The following is a 16,526-nucleotide window of genomic DNA, read 5'->3' as shown; positions in this document are numbered from 1 at the left end:
ACCATTACTATCGTTTAAGTCAAATAACTTCATATAGATAATAACAAGATATTTAGCCGTCTTCAATTAAACATGAAAAATGAAACTCATAACAAAGAAAGCAAGCAATGCAAAGAAGGCATCTATACCATCTAATTATCTTACATATATATACTTCCAGATTGGGAGACTTAGTTTTCTTCAATTTCTCACAAAATTGCAGACACATGTTTATCAATTTATCCACGAGAACAACAAACTCTGAAAAGTTTCAGCTTGTTGATTGTTCAAAATACATATCGTATTTCCCTTCCTCCGTCAAATACTCGTTTCTTCTGTTTATATAGATGTTGCTTGTTTTACGCACACTTCTCAAAAAATGAGGCATGGTTAATTGGTTTGTTATAAGAAAAATCCAATATGACTTCTCATGATAGAATGTATATGCTGTCTCTCATTCTATTTTACACCTATTTTGACATTTATGGTGCAGATTTCTTTCATTACTTTCTGTGGATATAAAAACCAAAGCTACTTCGCATTTTCATTCAATCTTTACATCCTAAACCAGAATGTATCCACATGGAGACTGTCTTTGCAGTTGATCAAACAGTGTAGCAACACAAAAGAAAAGCTGGAGAGGTAAAATTCGTCTTCCAGCATTAATTTGAGAAATCTGTGAGGACACCCTTAGGGCAACCAAAAGTTTGCCGAAGAAAACTGCACTAATGCTAAATCCTGAGCAAAAAACATGCCTTTGAGGTTGTGTGTTACGCAAGGATGGGCAATGGATTGCTGAGACACATGGTTGGTGGACATGATGACAGTCATAAACCTGTCCGGCTACTTGAAGTTTGGCTTCCTTTTTTCCCCAATCATTTTTGAGTGGTTTTAAAGATTCAGTATGTATATTTTATTTGTCATCTCAGGTAAATGATCATCCTGGGAAACCCTTTCGAAATCATTCAAGTAGACCTCATGTGGACTTGCATGATTTTGCCTTCAAACTGTGGCAATGAATCTAAACTGTCAATTAAACATTTTGGCATCAATTCAAAATTATGAGTCGAAATAACTAACATGTTCAAGCATTTCATACAAGGATGATAGGGGCAATGACTCCTTTGTCTGTTCTACCCTATACCATTATATGAGAGTTCACTGCTAAACAAAAACTATACCTGAAAAAAAAAACCTCCTAATGCACCAAAAAAATACAACTAGAGTAGTCTCACAAAGATAACGGAAACTTACTATTACCATTTAAACTCCGATTACATGCTTAAATAATGAAGTCATAGATTAAGTCAACATTATCTACTGGTTTTAGTAGTGAATTTTAACTTGCACATAAGCAAACACAGGAAGAAGAAAAAAAAAACGCAGAATCAAAGACTGGAGAATTGTCGCGTGGAAATTTCATTCACAGCTTCCTATGAAAACATAGGAAGTTTTACAGAATTACAACCAGGATATGGCAACTATTACGCTTATGTACTAGGATTATTATGACAAGGATGCCAAATGATAACAGTTAACCCACTAAACACGAAAACTAGAACCCATAAATAATTTAAGTTTTACCTGTCCCATGAACACTCTGCAGTGCACACCTGTTTGCTGCTATTTTTGCAATGACAGATGCAGCTACAAATCATTTCTGGATGTTCCATTACAGCTAACATCACCGGGATTCATTCAAAAGAATGGAATCCACAAACGATGAAGTTCCATTATTCGGAGCTCCTTTTATCTTAAGAATTGAAGTTAGCAAGTTATAAATCTGAACATTCTCAAATGACGGAGCTTTGCAACCCCTAGCAAACTGAGGACCGTGACCTATAAATATAGTCCTCATGGAGAAGAAAGCATTATCATAACCATGAGCACCACCACATTCCTGCCTCTTCACATTCGTCTGTTCTACCTTATACCCTTCTCCAACCAATCCAATAATAGGTGGAATTCGATAACTCGAAGCATAATGCAACCGTTTCGGCAAATCCTCCTTAAGATAAACCTTCAAATTCATCCCATTCTTAACCTTACCAGATCCCAAACCTTCATTCATCTTCGCCACAACATCCGAATGAGAAACACCCTCCGGAGGACTAATTGCCAACACCGGAGTATACGATTGAACCCATTCTTTCGGCACCTTCACCCACTTAGCCAAATCATCAAGAAACACTAGTTTCTGATCACAAGTACCAACCATACCATGGTCACCTAACATAATCACACTAACATCTTGGAAAACCCCTCTTTTCTCTAACCCTTTAATCAACCTACCAATCAAACTATCAATATGAGCTACGGCTTTCGTAATCTCAGGATCATCAGGTCCAACTAGATGACCTTGATGATCTGGGTCTTCAAAATAAAGTGTCATCAATGAAGGGATTTCATCACTAGGCAAGTCAAAATACTCTAACACAGAATCAACCCTATCTTCAAAAGGAACAGAACTATTATAATGCTTACAATATTTAGTATCACAATTCCAAGAACCTTTATTTACCTCAGACCCAGGCCAGAAGTAAGTAGCAGCGATCCCCCCTTGATTCACAATTGTCTCCCAAATTGGTTCTCCTAGCCACCATTTTGGTTCTTTACTCTGCATTGTAAAACCCTCACCGGAAATTGGATCAGTAAATCGATTATTGATAACTCCATGTGATTCAGGGTAAAGACCAGTGACAATTGAGTAATGATTTGGGAAAGTAAGTGTTGGAAAAACAGGGATTAAACCCATTTCTGCTTCAGTCCCATTATTGATTAATCGATGAATATTGGGGGTATCTGTTTTGTATTGATAACCAAATCGAAACCCATCTGAAGAAATTAAGATTATGACTGGTTTCTTGAGTTTCTGTAATGGACGGGCTGTGAGTTGAATTGGGGTTTTGAGAGCAGTGGGATGTGAAGATGATGTGGAGGAGAAGAAAAGGAATGCAAATGCGATTGATGAAGAAAGAGCAATGCAAGTGATGAGGAGAAGTGAGATGAAGATGAGGGTTGTTGTGGGTTTTTGATTTGGATGTTTGAGTGAAGATTCAATTTTGCTGTGTGAGAGCAGAGCTTGAGATGGGTCTGGTGTAGGTGATTGTGAGATTGGGAGTGATGAAGATGCCATTGTTTTGTTTTTTTCTTCCTCTTTGTTTACTCTTTTTATTGGGAAGAAGAAGAAGAAGAAGTAGATGGACAAAGGTGAAGACTTTTTTTTGTGGACAGTCTGTTAGTGAATGTTGAAGAGTGGTTAGGTCGCTAATTAAGACTTATTAAAGCGTAGTGGTGAAAGAGTGAGCCGGACACTGTAGTAATCTGATTTTTTCCAAAAGCTAAAGTTGCTAATTTTACTCATTTCGTATTATTATCTATTGTAATACAGTGATAAAATAATTATGTGAATTAACTCATTACACGCTGTATCAAATTCTTTAGCGATCAAAAAATAAATTCTTATTAATTAGTAATTTAGTGGGATATTTTTACTGGTTGATTAAGATGTTATTTCTATTATTGATTGATTTGCGTGGTTGATAGAAGATTAATAATTTCTAACATGAAGATTCTTTTTTCCTTCCTTTAATGTTATTGTTGGAATTTTTTTTGTTTTATTGATTAAGTTGTTTTTTCTACTATCCATTACCAAAAACAAATCCCATTCTAGTTGGAAAATAACCACATGAAACGGATTGATTGATTAAAAGGGTGTACCCGATTCTTTATCGATTAAAGAAAAATAAATTTTCTCAGATCAAGATATATATTTGTTATTTTTCTTATCGACAAATATATTAATCAGAAAAAATGTACAAATTTTCCACTAACCATGAATAATTTGAGCAGTGTTGTCCTGCGCAGATGCGCGCGACGTGAAGATAAGCAAGCATGTTGTTCAGCCTCGGATTTTTTTTATGTGCGGCTAGATGGAATTCAGTTTATTTTTCCTTGAAATAAATTGCCAGAAAACTCTTAATATTGGAAATAAGTCTCTAGAGTTTATTTTATTATTTTATGCCTTTGCTTTAATTTTTCCGTCTTGTTTAGGGTTGCACAAAACCGAACCAGAACCGAAAACCGAAACCGAAGATTTTAAACCGAACCGAACCGAAACCATATTGCTATGGTTTATTAATGGTTGTCAGTTTCAGATAACCAAAAGTATTGGTTTCGGTTTAGGTTTTATCTTAAAACCGAACCAAAAATCAATTGGTTAACCGATTAATAGTGACCATAGCAGAATGAATTTTTTCACACTGATGAATTGTAGTTAATGAATGGTTAGGACTCTTAGGAGGATTATTCGAGTTAAAGCCTTTTGATGTCATTTTAGTTGCTCGCCATTTATGCCTCTGATATGTTGCCAGTAAACTTTTCTGCCGCTTGTAGTATTGGGTGTACTGTTTGTGTAAACTATAAAGCACTGGCACATTATTGTTTATAAATCATTCTGTTAACCAAAAACCATATGGTTTTTAACAAAACCGAGTAGAAACCGAAACCAATGAAACTGAATATGCTATATGGTTTCATTGGTTTTCATTATTGGAAAACCGAGTACTTTGGTTTAGGTTTTGCCAAAAACCGATAAAAACCGAACCATGTGCAGCCCTAGTCTTGTTTATCAATCCCTGGGCACACTATATCCAAACTGGAAAAAAAAATGGGATCTTCTTCTACTTACGTACCTTTATATAGACCTCCTAAAAAATGTTGGGATCTTCTTATCTTTCTTCTCAATCTCATCTTAAGTGATTGCCCACGATATCAAACTGTTTTTTTTTTTTGCTTTATTTTATTTTGTTTTGGTGATGTTGATTAAAGGAAGCAAATATTATTAACAATAAGAGCACAATTCCATCCTAGAAATTAAAAAATTGATGCAGAATTCAGTTGATAGTTAACATGATTTTGGACAAAGAAAACCCAGTATAATCAGATCTCGAATGATTAAGGAAATAAAAAAAAATATCAGATCTCGCCAATTTTTTTAATTATTATTTTTCTTAATTATTATTTTTGCATAATCACAAAGTTAATGTATCCCTATATCCCCAAGATCAGATTACCCTCTAAAGTTTTTCCAAATCAAAACCAATAAGCCCAGATCACTACTGAAATAAAATAATTACATAACTAAACTAAACTAAAAGGCAGATAATCTGGTACTCAAATTCATTATCATCTTATGCACTAAAAAAAATCTTCATTGTCATCTTTGATTGGATATTTGTTAAATATAGGGGTGTATGTGTGATTGATGAGCTTCGATCATCATCAGCTTCACCGCAAATTATCTATCCTATTGCCTATTGGGTTCAAAAATACCGTGAACAGAAAAATGGGAAGCCATTGATTTTTCCATGACTTTTTTTTGCTGAGAAACACACCATTATATTAAACAAAAAGAGAGTTACAGATTTCATTTAGGTTCTCCTTCCTAATAAGAGTGTTCAAAAAAGAAGGAATAGAGACCCAACAACTCTTAAGACTAAGTATCCTAGATCGACGTGCAAGTCGATCTGCTAGTTGATTCTTCACACGCTTTATGTACATAATTTTAAATGACAATGAACTAGAAATTAAACTCCGACAATGCTCGACAAGATCACTGCTTCTCCAAGCTACATTGATATTATCTCCATTGTTGAACCGCACAAGTTGAAGGCAGTCACTGACAAAAACGACTCTGGTAAGATTCATCTCTTCTGCCCAAGAGATGGTCAAAATTAGTGCAGCAGCCTCAGCACCTACTGCATCTGTCATCAAACCATAATCCGAACGAGAGCTTCTTACATTACCTGCGATGTTATACCAAATAACACCCAAACCCATATTATATTCTTTAAAAGATTCATCAATAAACATAAAATGATCCACCTCTGTTATAGGGATCTTGTTAACAACAAGAGAAATATTTGAAGGATACTGAGGAGTGATATAAGTATTAATCATCCTCTTAGTATCCAAAATGATCTTATTCAAATCAATAGTTGCATTCTTGAAAACCACATCGCATCTGAGCTTCCAAATGCACCACACGACAATAGCTCCAATACTAGGCCAAGAAACATTATAAGGGGAAACACCTAACACAGAATCATGCCAATACAGAAAAAAATCGTCGATCCAATCCATATCCAAGTTTATCAAGTGTTGTAAAGAAATACCAAACCAAATATGTGTTGCACAAGAACAATTGATAAAAAGGTGCATAACTGTTTCTTCATGTCGGTGACAAAGAGGACAGAATATATCAACTTCAGGTTTATAAAACTGAATCATGGTGTTAACTGGAGCATATAATCAAAAAATTTCCACAAAAAGAATTTAATTTGGGCAAACAGTCAGTAGCCCATACTTTCCTCCAGAATGCAGTATCAACATGAGGAGAAAAGTCATTCGTATAAATTCTGTAGGAAGATTCAATGGTAAACTTACCATTGCTAGTATGAGACTACATTAAGGAATCACTCTGATTAAGATTAAATCTAATTGTCTTAATCCTAGTAACTTCATCTGCAGAGAATAAAGTAGAAAGCAAAGTATCGTTCCAACAACCATTATGAATATCCAAAAGTTCATTAACAAACACATAATCACTATGAGAAGAATGCCTGGGTACCAGAGGATTCAAACTCCCGGGAATCCAGTTAGTATACCAAATACGAGAAGAAACACCATCGTTTATTTTTACCACTGAATTATCTTTAATAAACTGAATACCATTAACAATGCCTTTCCAGATTCATGAAGAGGTATTAGCCGCTTTGTCAATTTCTAACAAGTTCTGATTAGGAAAGTACTTGTCTTTTATAAAACGAGAAATTAAGAAATTGGGATTTTTAATAATCCTCCAACCAAGCTTACAAACAAAAACTCTATTAGTAGCATAAGTGTTCATAATACCTAACCCACCATTTAATTTGGACTTCCCTATATCTCCCCATGAACGAAAATAAGCAGCACGCTCAGGGTTCTTTTTAGACCACCAGTAACTTCTCTGAATAGAGTCAATTTTCGTAGTAATAGTCATAGGAAGAGGGAAACAAGCTATATGATAGACTGCTAAGCTAGACGGCACGTGTTTAGTTACTACAGTTCTTCCAGACACATTGAGATTGGTCTTTTTTGTGGCACTTAATATAGAATAAAGGTTTTCAATAAGAAAGTTGAAAGAATTCGATTTATCCTTACCAACAAAGAGGGGAGTTCCTAGATACTTTTCTGAGTTACTCTTGAACTTCAATTTAAGCGTTCTATCTAAAATTTTAACATGCCTATGATGCATTTTCTTACTAGTAATAAATCCAGACTTTTCAAAATTGATTGCCTGACCTGAAGCCTTTGCAAAGACATCAATAATCTTGAGGAGATTCCTAGCATAAGTGACAGAAGCCTTGATAAACAACATACAATCCTCTGGGAAAAAAGATGAGAGATAGAAGTACTATTCTTTTTTAACCTGAAACCTTGTATCAATTTTTCTTCTTCTTCTTCTTCTTCTTCTTTTAAGAGCAATTGAGACAAGACTTCCATGCAAAGAATGAAGATGTAAGGTTACCACGAGTTGGAAAAAAGGTATCACCAGGAGAACCATTCACCAAGACTGAATACGAGACAGTACTAATACATTGAGATATCATTTGACACCAATCATCAGAGAAACCAAGTTTTTTAAAAACAGCAAGAAGGAAAGGCCAGTCCAATCTATCGAATGCTTTCGATAGATCAAGCTTAATAGTTAGGAACTCATTCTTAGAATTTTTCTTTTTCCTTCTAAAGGAATGCAAAATTTCGTGAGTGATGACCACATTATCATGTATTCGACGATTAGCAACAAAAAGCAGACTGAAAAGGCGAAACTAAGGTGTCCATAAGAGGTTTCAAACGATTAGTTAAGATTTTAGAAATTATTTTATACACGGAATTAGATAAACTAATAGGACGGAAGTCATGAGGGGAAGAAGCATTTTTGATTTTGGGTATTAAAGAAATAAAGGAGAAATTAATTTGCTTAAGAAGAAATTTATTTTTGAAAAAACTCTGCACATGTGAAATCACTTCAGAATGCACAATATTCCAATTATCCTGAAAGAAACCCGTCTGAAATCCATCTGGACCCGGAGAGCTCCAGGAGGCCAAGTTATTAACATTATCTCTAATTTCCTGAGAGGTGGGAATGGCAGTCAAGGAAGAGTTAACCTCATCAGAGATAATTGGGTTAAGAAACTTTAAATCTTCCTCGATGTCATTGTTACCAGGACAAGAAGTAGAGAAAATCTTTTTAAAATGTTTAGAGATCAACTGAACAACTTGGACCTTGTCTACTGGCCAATTTCCTTTCTCATCTCTAATTGTATGAATGGTGTTGTACATATTTGTAAGTTTAACTGTATTATGGAATAAATGAGTGTTCCTATCATACTGAGTAAAATAATTAATTCTTGATTTTTGTTTATAGAAGCTATGCTCAATTTCATACCAATAATCTAGTTGATTAGAATAGTTCAAGATATACTCTCCAACCTGAGGAGAATAAGGAAGAGCTTGCAGCCTTTCTAATTCAGAATTGAGCCTGCTTATTGTAGTTTTAATATTCCCAAAGTAATTAATGTTCCATTTGCATAAATCATATTTTACATGCTTGAGCTTATTCACAACAACAAAGGTAGGAGACCCAGTAACTCTTTTAGACCATGAAAGACTTAAAATATCTTTCAATTCCGGATTAAGTTGCCAGCATTTGAAGAACTTATACGGAATATTTAAGTTAGTATCCCATGAAAAAAATTAACCAAAATAGGACTATGATCATAATAGATCCTCCCTAAGTTAGTGGCACGAGTTTGAGGAAGTACTGTGACCCATTTATCATTCATGAAAGCCCTGTCTAACTTTTCAAAAATCAGCTCATTGGGATTTTAAAATCTTCTGTTGCACCAAGTATAAGGATTACCAAAGGAGTAAACTTCATTCATATTCATTTCAAAAAGTTTATCTTTGACAAAATTAGGTGGAAAGGAGCTAGTAGGGTTACCACCCTGTTTGTCCGAATCGTGCAAGATAAAATTAAAATCACCTAGTAAAAGCCAAGGGTTGTCATTATTATCATTCATGTCACTAAGAAAATTCCATTGGTTTTTCATACCAAATAGGTTTAAGGAACCGTAAACAAAAGATATTACACAGTTTTTGATTGCAGGCGAGACATCACACAAGATATGGATCATGTTTCGAGAGTATCCTAGTATTTCAATGGTAGATTTTTCAAAGTAACCGAAAGCTAGACCCCCAGACTTGCCGACAGAAGGAATGATTTTCCAAGTATCAAAAGGTAAATGATGTGTACATTTCCTAACAGTTTCAGCATCAACTATAGTTTCTAATAGGCAAATACCATCTAATTTGTATTTCCTAGAGAGACTAAACACATGCCTCCATTTTTTTGTCGGAGCAACACCCATTCATGTTCCAACTTAAGAACTTCATATTTAAAAATATAATAATCATACTAAAGGAGCAAGCAAAATAACCAGAAAAAACAGCAGCAAGAGGCAGTAAAAGAGAGAACAAAACATTTAAAAGACAAGAAATAGATAAGTGAACTTACTGGATCATGAGCCATGGAGGGTTCTTCAGACATAGAGTCCTGGTCCATCATCATGAGATCAACTTATTTTTCAAATTCTTCATCAGTGATAACCGGTTCAGGTGGAAGAGAGGATAATGGCATAAGCTCTAGAATAATAGTATCCTTAAAATCTTCATTCAAAGAAGGTACACTCGAAAAATCAGTTCCAAAAATTTGAGGCATAAATTCTTCAGATGAATAATTCATTTCTGAAACTGAACTATAGGAAAAACTAGATGAAGAGACAACAGTCTGGGAGTAAGAAGCGCATGAAGTAGCCCAAAAAACATTATTAACCGAAGAATTCGTGCTAGTTGATAAACCCAAACTTCCAATACTGAAATATGATGCATAAGGAGGAGAAAAAGGAGGCACAGAAGAAATAGGAGGCCAACATGGAGTTGGCATCATAGAAGGGATTGAAGTAAAAGAGCTAGCCTCTAAGTAAACAGATTCGAAAACAGTTCTAGGCCTTTTACCCTTTCTATCATTCACAGTCCCATTATCTCCAAGAGTAAAGTTATCAAATGGCGACACAAAGCAGGATGAGTTAAAGGGTGCATTAGGGAGATGTTACGATGACGAAGGAGGATTCGACGGTTCCATAATAGTTAAAGCAGACACTGCAGGCAAAGCAGATGAATAAACAAGAGGAGAGAAAGAAGAGTTGATGTTACCGATGCTACCGATGCTACCCAGAGGTTGTAGACTGATTGAGAAATCAGATGGCTTGGAGTGGTCCCGAATGGTTGTGTCACTTGCAGAGAAAAATGACTTAGAGATTTCACCAACAACTGAGTGCGCCTCCACATTAGTAACAACAACATGTGTAGCCCGAGGAGAAGGAGCCGACAGAGCTCTGACATAGATTCTTGACTGAATCTCCTTGCATTTTGCCTCATCATGGTACAACACAAAGCACTTCTTGCATGCACGAAAAAGAAGTTTAGGGTAAAAAGCGGTCATATAGTAAGTTCTCTTATTAGTATTAAAAATAACTTTCCTTGTCAGAGGAGACTTCAAGGGCACCATCAACCTGGCTTCATACCAATTTCCAGCTGGAGATTCTGCTGAGACAAATTTTCCAAGTTGATCAAAGAATTCTCTAATCTTTCCTCTGTTAACTAGATATGAATGGATAGGTATCTTCACTGGCATTAGAGTGACTTCCCAAACTAGGTCGAAGATGGACTCCAAAGCACCTAAAGGTTGGACAACAAAAAGTTTACCAAACAATAAAGTTGGCCTTGCAAGAAAAGCAATATCCCTATCTTGACTCTTCTTAAACATCACAACAAACAAGTTTTGAATACCCATACCTTGAATATAAGGCTTGGCAAGTTTGAAATCAGGAGAATCTATAGGCCAAATCCTATTAAGATGGTGTTTGACAGAAGTTTTATGATAACTACGGCTATCATCACAAAGAAGAGCAGCAAACCTATATGGGAATTCTTCTACATCTTCATCTAAATCTATAACTCTCACCTGATCAGATGGAATTGCCATTTCAATAGCATTTACTAAATACTTGCTATAACAAAGACAGAAAATGAAGGAGAACTTCTAATGAGAAGTGTGAGTTCAGTTGAAGTATAAATAGAAGATCAACATAGGAGCAAATACTAAAAGGAAGAATATTAAAAATGCAATCCTGCAGTTATGATTTAGACAAGTCTTTAATGTAGAGGTGACAATTAATAACAGGCAAGTGAACAGACTCATCTGTCTAAACACTACTCTCAAAAGATCAAATGAATCGGCAGAGTAATATAACAACATGCTTGCAGTTAAGATTTTACAACACTTTCTTTTAGAATAGACAATAAATGGCAGGAATTAAATAAAGCAATATTCTTAATCTCTAAGATCATAAGAAGATCAACAAGACAGAGATCAGTGAAGAATAATTTCCAAGTGTAATAAAACTTCTGAATTAGCCAACCTTCTGCATAGATTCCATAAGCTCACTAATCCCTTGTTATCAGCTTTATATTAAAAAAAAACTAATTAAGACTAAATAAGATAAACACATCTTTTTATGCAATGAAAAATATAATTAACTTCCACAAGCAACCCTCTTGTGAGATAATCTTCTTAACTTTAATAATCCTCCTACATAGATGAACATAATTGTGAATAAAAAGCATCACCCAGACAAGATATCTGATTCCCAAAAATTAACTGAAATTAATTTAGCATCTCTCTTATCTAAGAATAACTTCAAATCCCTACTCTAGGTAGGATCTCAAGTACTCCAATGAAATATCAAACTGTTTAATCTTATCATTCTACCCTTAATCATGGTGAAAAACCCATTCGACGAAGCACAAAACGAATCTATTATATGAAGACCAAATCAGTGAACCATACCCAATTGACAATTTAGCCCTGTCTTCTCAAAAATCACTGTTGATTTATGAATCTCATGATGATAACCTGAAACTCTATGACTGCACCTCCATTAGCTCATGACCTAAAATAAAGCAAAAGAAAGAAAAAATTAGAAGAAACTAAGGCAACAATCTGATGAAATCAGCATAAAATAACACATAAAGCTAATTTAATTTAGAAATCATAGAAAGAGAAAATGAATAAACAAGGATAATCAGTAAAATCGAAAACACAAAAATTAGGTCATTTAACAGGAATCCCGATGTTCAAAAACTTCCATCAAAAAGGAAATTAAAAATATGTAAAATAGATAGAATCAAGACCAGAACATGAAAATTTTAATGAATTTCTAAGGAAAAAACTAAATCGAGAGAAGAATCGAAGAGAAATTTCAAGGTTGACTAAGTCAGCGTCGCAAGACTAATCATAAAAATAATCGCAACTTGCTTTAATCGCTTTTTATTAACATGTGGGGGAGGATTGATTTTATTATATATTATGATTAAGGAACCTATTTCTAATATTAAGAGTTTGCCAGCTATTTATTTCAATGAAAGATAAACTGAATTCCATCTAGCCGCACACAACAAAATCCAAAAGTGAATAACGTGCTTGCTTATCTTCACGTCCCGCGCAGCTGCGCGGGACAGCACTGCTCTAATAATTTTACCAAATTTTCATATGGAAAAGATGTTTTCTAGTTGTTTAGTAATAATTGATGGGATATTTGTACTAGTTGATATCTTCATTATTTAGTTTTGCAATTAATAAATGATTTCAAGAAGATATCTTTGTTTGTTTTATCTTTCTTTTTAAGGCATTGCCCAAAAACTTGTGTTTCCTTAATTAGGTGTTTTCTCTACTATTTAATGTCATTGATGATAAAGTTTCACTCGCGACGGTTTTTAATGTTCACTCGGACTTCATTTTGAGCATAACATGACAACAGCTGGCCCATAAATAATGCATTTGATTCGTGAATTTTTCAGTTAAAAACTTATGTGCAAAGTTCTTGACAATTCTATTTTTTTTTAAAAAAAATTATAAATAAAACTAAAACTCCAAAGGATCCGTGAGTTCAAACTTAATACCTTTTGTAATACAAGTTATCAAATAATTACTAAGATCATAGCTAAGAGCTAGTCTTATGATGGAAGAATTTCATCTTCCAAGTTTCATGACACCTCAACGCTTTGGAACAGGTCGTGGAAGTTCAATCTAATGGTGGAAGGTAAAATTAATTTCAAAATTCCAATCCTAATTGCGTTGAGTGCCGTTCCAAATTGCGTTCAATCTTGGCCCACAAAATCAACAGTCGGAAAGGCACAATCAGTTTAGAAATGAAATCAACCACAAGATTGAATGCAAATCAAATAGGCGTTTAATTTGGATTCCAAGCTGTCTTCCGTGAAACCTTTGTGTGTCTAAGAAAAAGTGTTGATGACCCCAACTTGGGAGCCATTGGACATGATATTGTATAATATATATTGCGCTGTTAGATTTTCTCTGACAGAATGAAACTAATACTGGACAAGATCATATCGCTAATTCCAATTTGTCATCTAGGAAAAACTATGATAAGATACACTCTTTTAAAAAGAAAGAAGGTAAATCCGAGTGTCTAGGAATTAAAATAGATATGTCTAAAGCTTTGATAGATCTAACTGATATTGTATTTTGAAAACAATGACTGGTTCTCCTTAATTAGTGTATGTCCACTTCAACTTTTGCAGTGTTACTCAATAGTCATGCTTGTGAAACTTTTAAGCAAACTAGAAATCTGAGACAAAGGGACCCTTTGTACCCTGATATACCTTCGTTATTTTTGTGGAGGTTATCCAGAATTTTACTCTCCCAAGAGAGAGATTAGGCTATTCTTGGAGCAAAATCTCTAGAGACTCCCCCCATGCCTTTTCATCTTCTATTTGCAGATATTTGTTTGTTATTTGCCTAAGCTAGTAATACAAGAACCTCTTGAATATTATTGAAAGTTTAATAAAGCTTCTGGCCAAATAATAAACTTTGATAAATCAGGTTTGTTCTTTTGAAAAAATATGCACTACAGGCATCAAAAGATGATGACTAGATTTAAAAAAAAAATATCATCAAAGATTCTTATTTAGTAGTATGTCGGTTTCTGGATGAATCCAAAATAAAAAAAATTGATACCATAATGAAGAAAATGGAGGATAAAATCCAATGATAGAAAAGTAAAATCCTAAATGAGCAGTGTTAGAGCAGTGCTCGGTTAAACCCACAAGTTTTTCCATCTCAAGCTTGTTGTCAATATTAGTTGATCAAAATCATATCTTGATTTCTAGTATACTAGGTCAAGTCTCGGACTAGGTTAGAATTTGGTAGTTGAGTATCAGACATCATCCTTGATGACTGAAGATTGAAAAAGACATTTGGAAAACATCTTTAATCAGGTATATGAAGACTGAACTATTTTATTTCACTCATTATCTTATCTCTATCATTTGAGAATATGTAGTATGACTTATAATAGATTCATTGCAAAGAAGAAATTTCGAGTAAAGCTTTTCTTGTTAAACATCTCGAAATATGATTCAGGCATAGATGTTCAAAGTTCCTTAACAATATTAGTTCAAAACAATTTATTGTTCAAGAATTAATTTTTAGATTAATTAAAAATTGCTCATTCAAATAATTTTATCATTTGAGAATGTTTCAAACATCAAAAGAAATAAGTATAGAACCTATGATATTTCGTCTTAGGATAGGTTGGCGAACCTGTTCGCAAACCATAGATATCTGAGTTTCAGAAATATAGGGAAGGTTGGAAAGCCAGTTTGCAAACCGTAAGTTCAGTTGGGACAGTTCACGAACCGTGGTGAACTGAATTTCCAAGTTGGTACAAAAGGATAGCAGTTGGCAAAGCCACATCCATCTGAGTTCTCAAGCCGATTAGGGTTGGCGAACCTGGTTCACGAACTGTAGTACCCTGACTTATGAACTTTAGCCTTACGGTTTACAAAACGTTTCACCAACGGTCCCAGTGGAATTTAACAGATGCTCAAAGATTATTATTTTTAATATGTTTAGCATTACTATGACTCTCTTAAACACTTCTAAGACATTATTGATCACTAAGACACTTGTATGTGTGCATCATGATTACACTTTTAAGTGTTTGAATGAATATCAAGTTGTTTATAGTTCATAACACATATTTTCCAAAGAACGACCATTGTACACGGTTTCGTAACCGGAACACTCTGTATATTCTTCTAATGTGATTTCAAGATAATTTATCACATGCTTACTTGAAACTTTAATTATAGTTTCGTCTAAACAATGAAAGTATACACTTGACTCTCAAGTTATTTTAGCGTGAAAATTATAATCAACCCTTAGTCTTGAAAAACTATAAATAAAGATGCTCTTTCAACTGAGAAATTCAATCCCTGACACTTTGTGTCCTAGTTGATAGCTTGAGTTGTCATATATTGACATAGGTTTCCTCTGAGAAATATAATTAGGTCAACGACTGAAAGGTTTCGCTTTGGGGATACGTGAAGCCAGATCCGACTATCTTTATCTTGATAGTTCGTGTATCCTGATCTTTCTTTTTTGTTATCGAGGTTCTCGTAATCTCTTTCAGACAAGATTGATAGTAATCGCAAAGTTCTATTCGTCTCAGAATTCGTGATTCCTTAAGATAGATTTCTTAAAACTATTCTTAATTGATAAGTTGAAGATTGTTCTTGAGAGGTGGTAAAGACTTCAATATTCACATCTAAGTGAGTGTAAGTGTTCCGTATTTGTGAGGTTTGCTAGCTTTATCTATTGTAAACATATTTTCAAGCCTTGATTTTTGATCTAAAGGAAAATTAAATAGGCTTATATGTAATAGGAAGATTGGTATTAAAAGTCTTCACTTAGGTTGAAGCAACTCTTAGGCTGTAAAGGACGTCAGCTAAGGGAATCAATTGCGTAGATCCTTGCGAGGTTCAAGAGACGTAAGGAGCGCGATTGTAACTGAATCGCTTGGAAGGTGGATTCGCTCTCAACTACATTCCAGTCTGAAGACTGTTAGTAGACTAGTGTCTGTAGCGGCTCAATACAGTTTGGTGTTCAAATCTGGACGAGGTCCCGATATTTTTCTGCCATTGCGGTTTCCTCGTTAACAAAACTTCTGGTAGATTGTGTTTTTCTCTTTCCACATTATAATGTTTATCTTTATAATTGGATTCACACAAGTTGTACGTATTCAATTTTAGTATATATGTCCATATAATTGTAACTGATTACGAGACTTGTTTCTTGTAGAATCCATATCTTGAAAGATAGATAACAAGTTTATTATTTGGCAGAATTCCGATTAAATTATTTGGATACGACTAGATTGATCTTGGATATTGATTTTTGAGATCATCCACGTTCACGAACTCCGTAGTCTATAAGTACTGATTGAGATATAAACTCTACATACATAATATCAAGGATCATTAAGTTGGTCTGCCTGAAATTATATTAGGTTTTGTACATA

The 16,526-nt window shown here is 34.4% G+C and overlaps 1 protein-coding gene across 1 annotated transcript; it reads right to left on the bottom strand.

Annotated features, from left to right (window-relative positions):
- Window positions 1–1,372: 1,372 nt before the first annotated feature.
- On the bottom strand, window positions 1,373–3,232 carry LOC113347896 (ectonucleotide pyrophosphatase/phosphodiesterase family member 1-like). The gene has a single exon (XM_026591585.1). It carries the CDS (start codon window positions 3,113–3,115, stop codon window positions 1,664–1,666), a length of 1,452 nt encoding a protein of 483 aa, XP_026447370.1. The 5' UTR covers window positions 3,116–3,232; the 3' UTR covers window positions 1,373–1,663.
- Between the last annotated feature and the right edge of the window lie 13,294 nt (window positions 3,233–16,526).

The sequence above is a fragment of the Papaver somniferum genome, chromosome 2 (genome assembly GCF_003573695.1).
Source record: "Papaver somniferum cultivar HN1 chromosome 2, ASM357369v1, whole genome shotgun sequence".
Taxonomy (NCBI): domain Eukaryota; kingdom Viridiplantae; phylum Streptophyta; class Magnoliopsida; order Ranunculales; family Papaveraceae; genus Papaver; species Papaver somniferum.
This window is presented reverse-complemented; position numbering and strand designations above follow the sequence as displayed.

Coding starts and splice junctions, on each gene's coding strand:
- LOC113347896 (XM_026591585.1), bottom strand. CDS start 3,115: ATGGCATCTTCATCACTCCCAATCTCACAATCACCTACACCAGACCCA.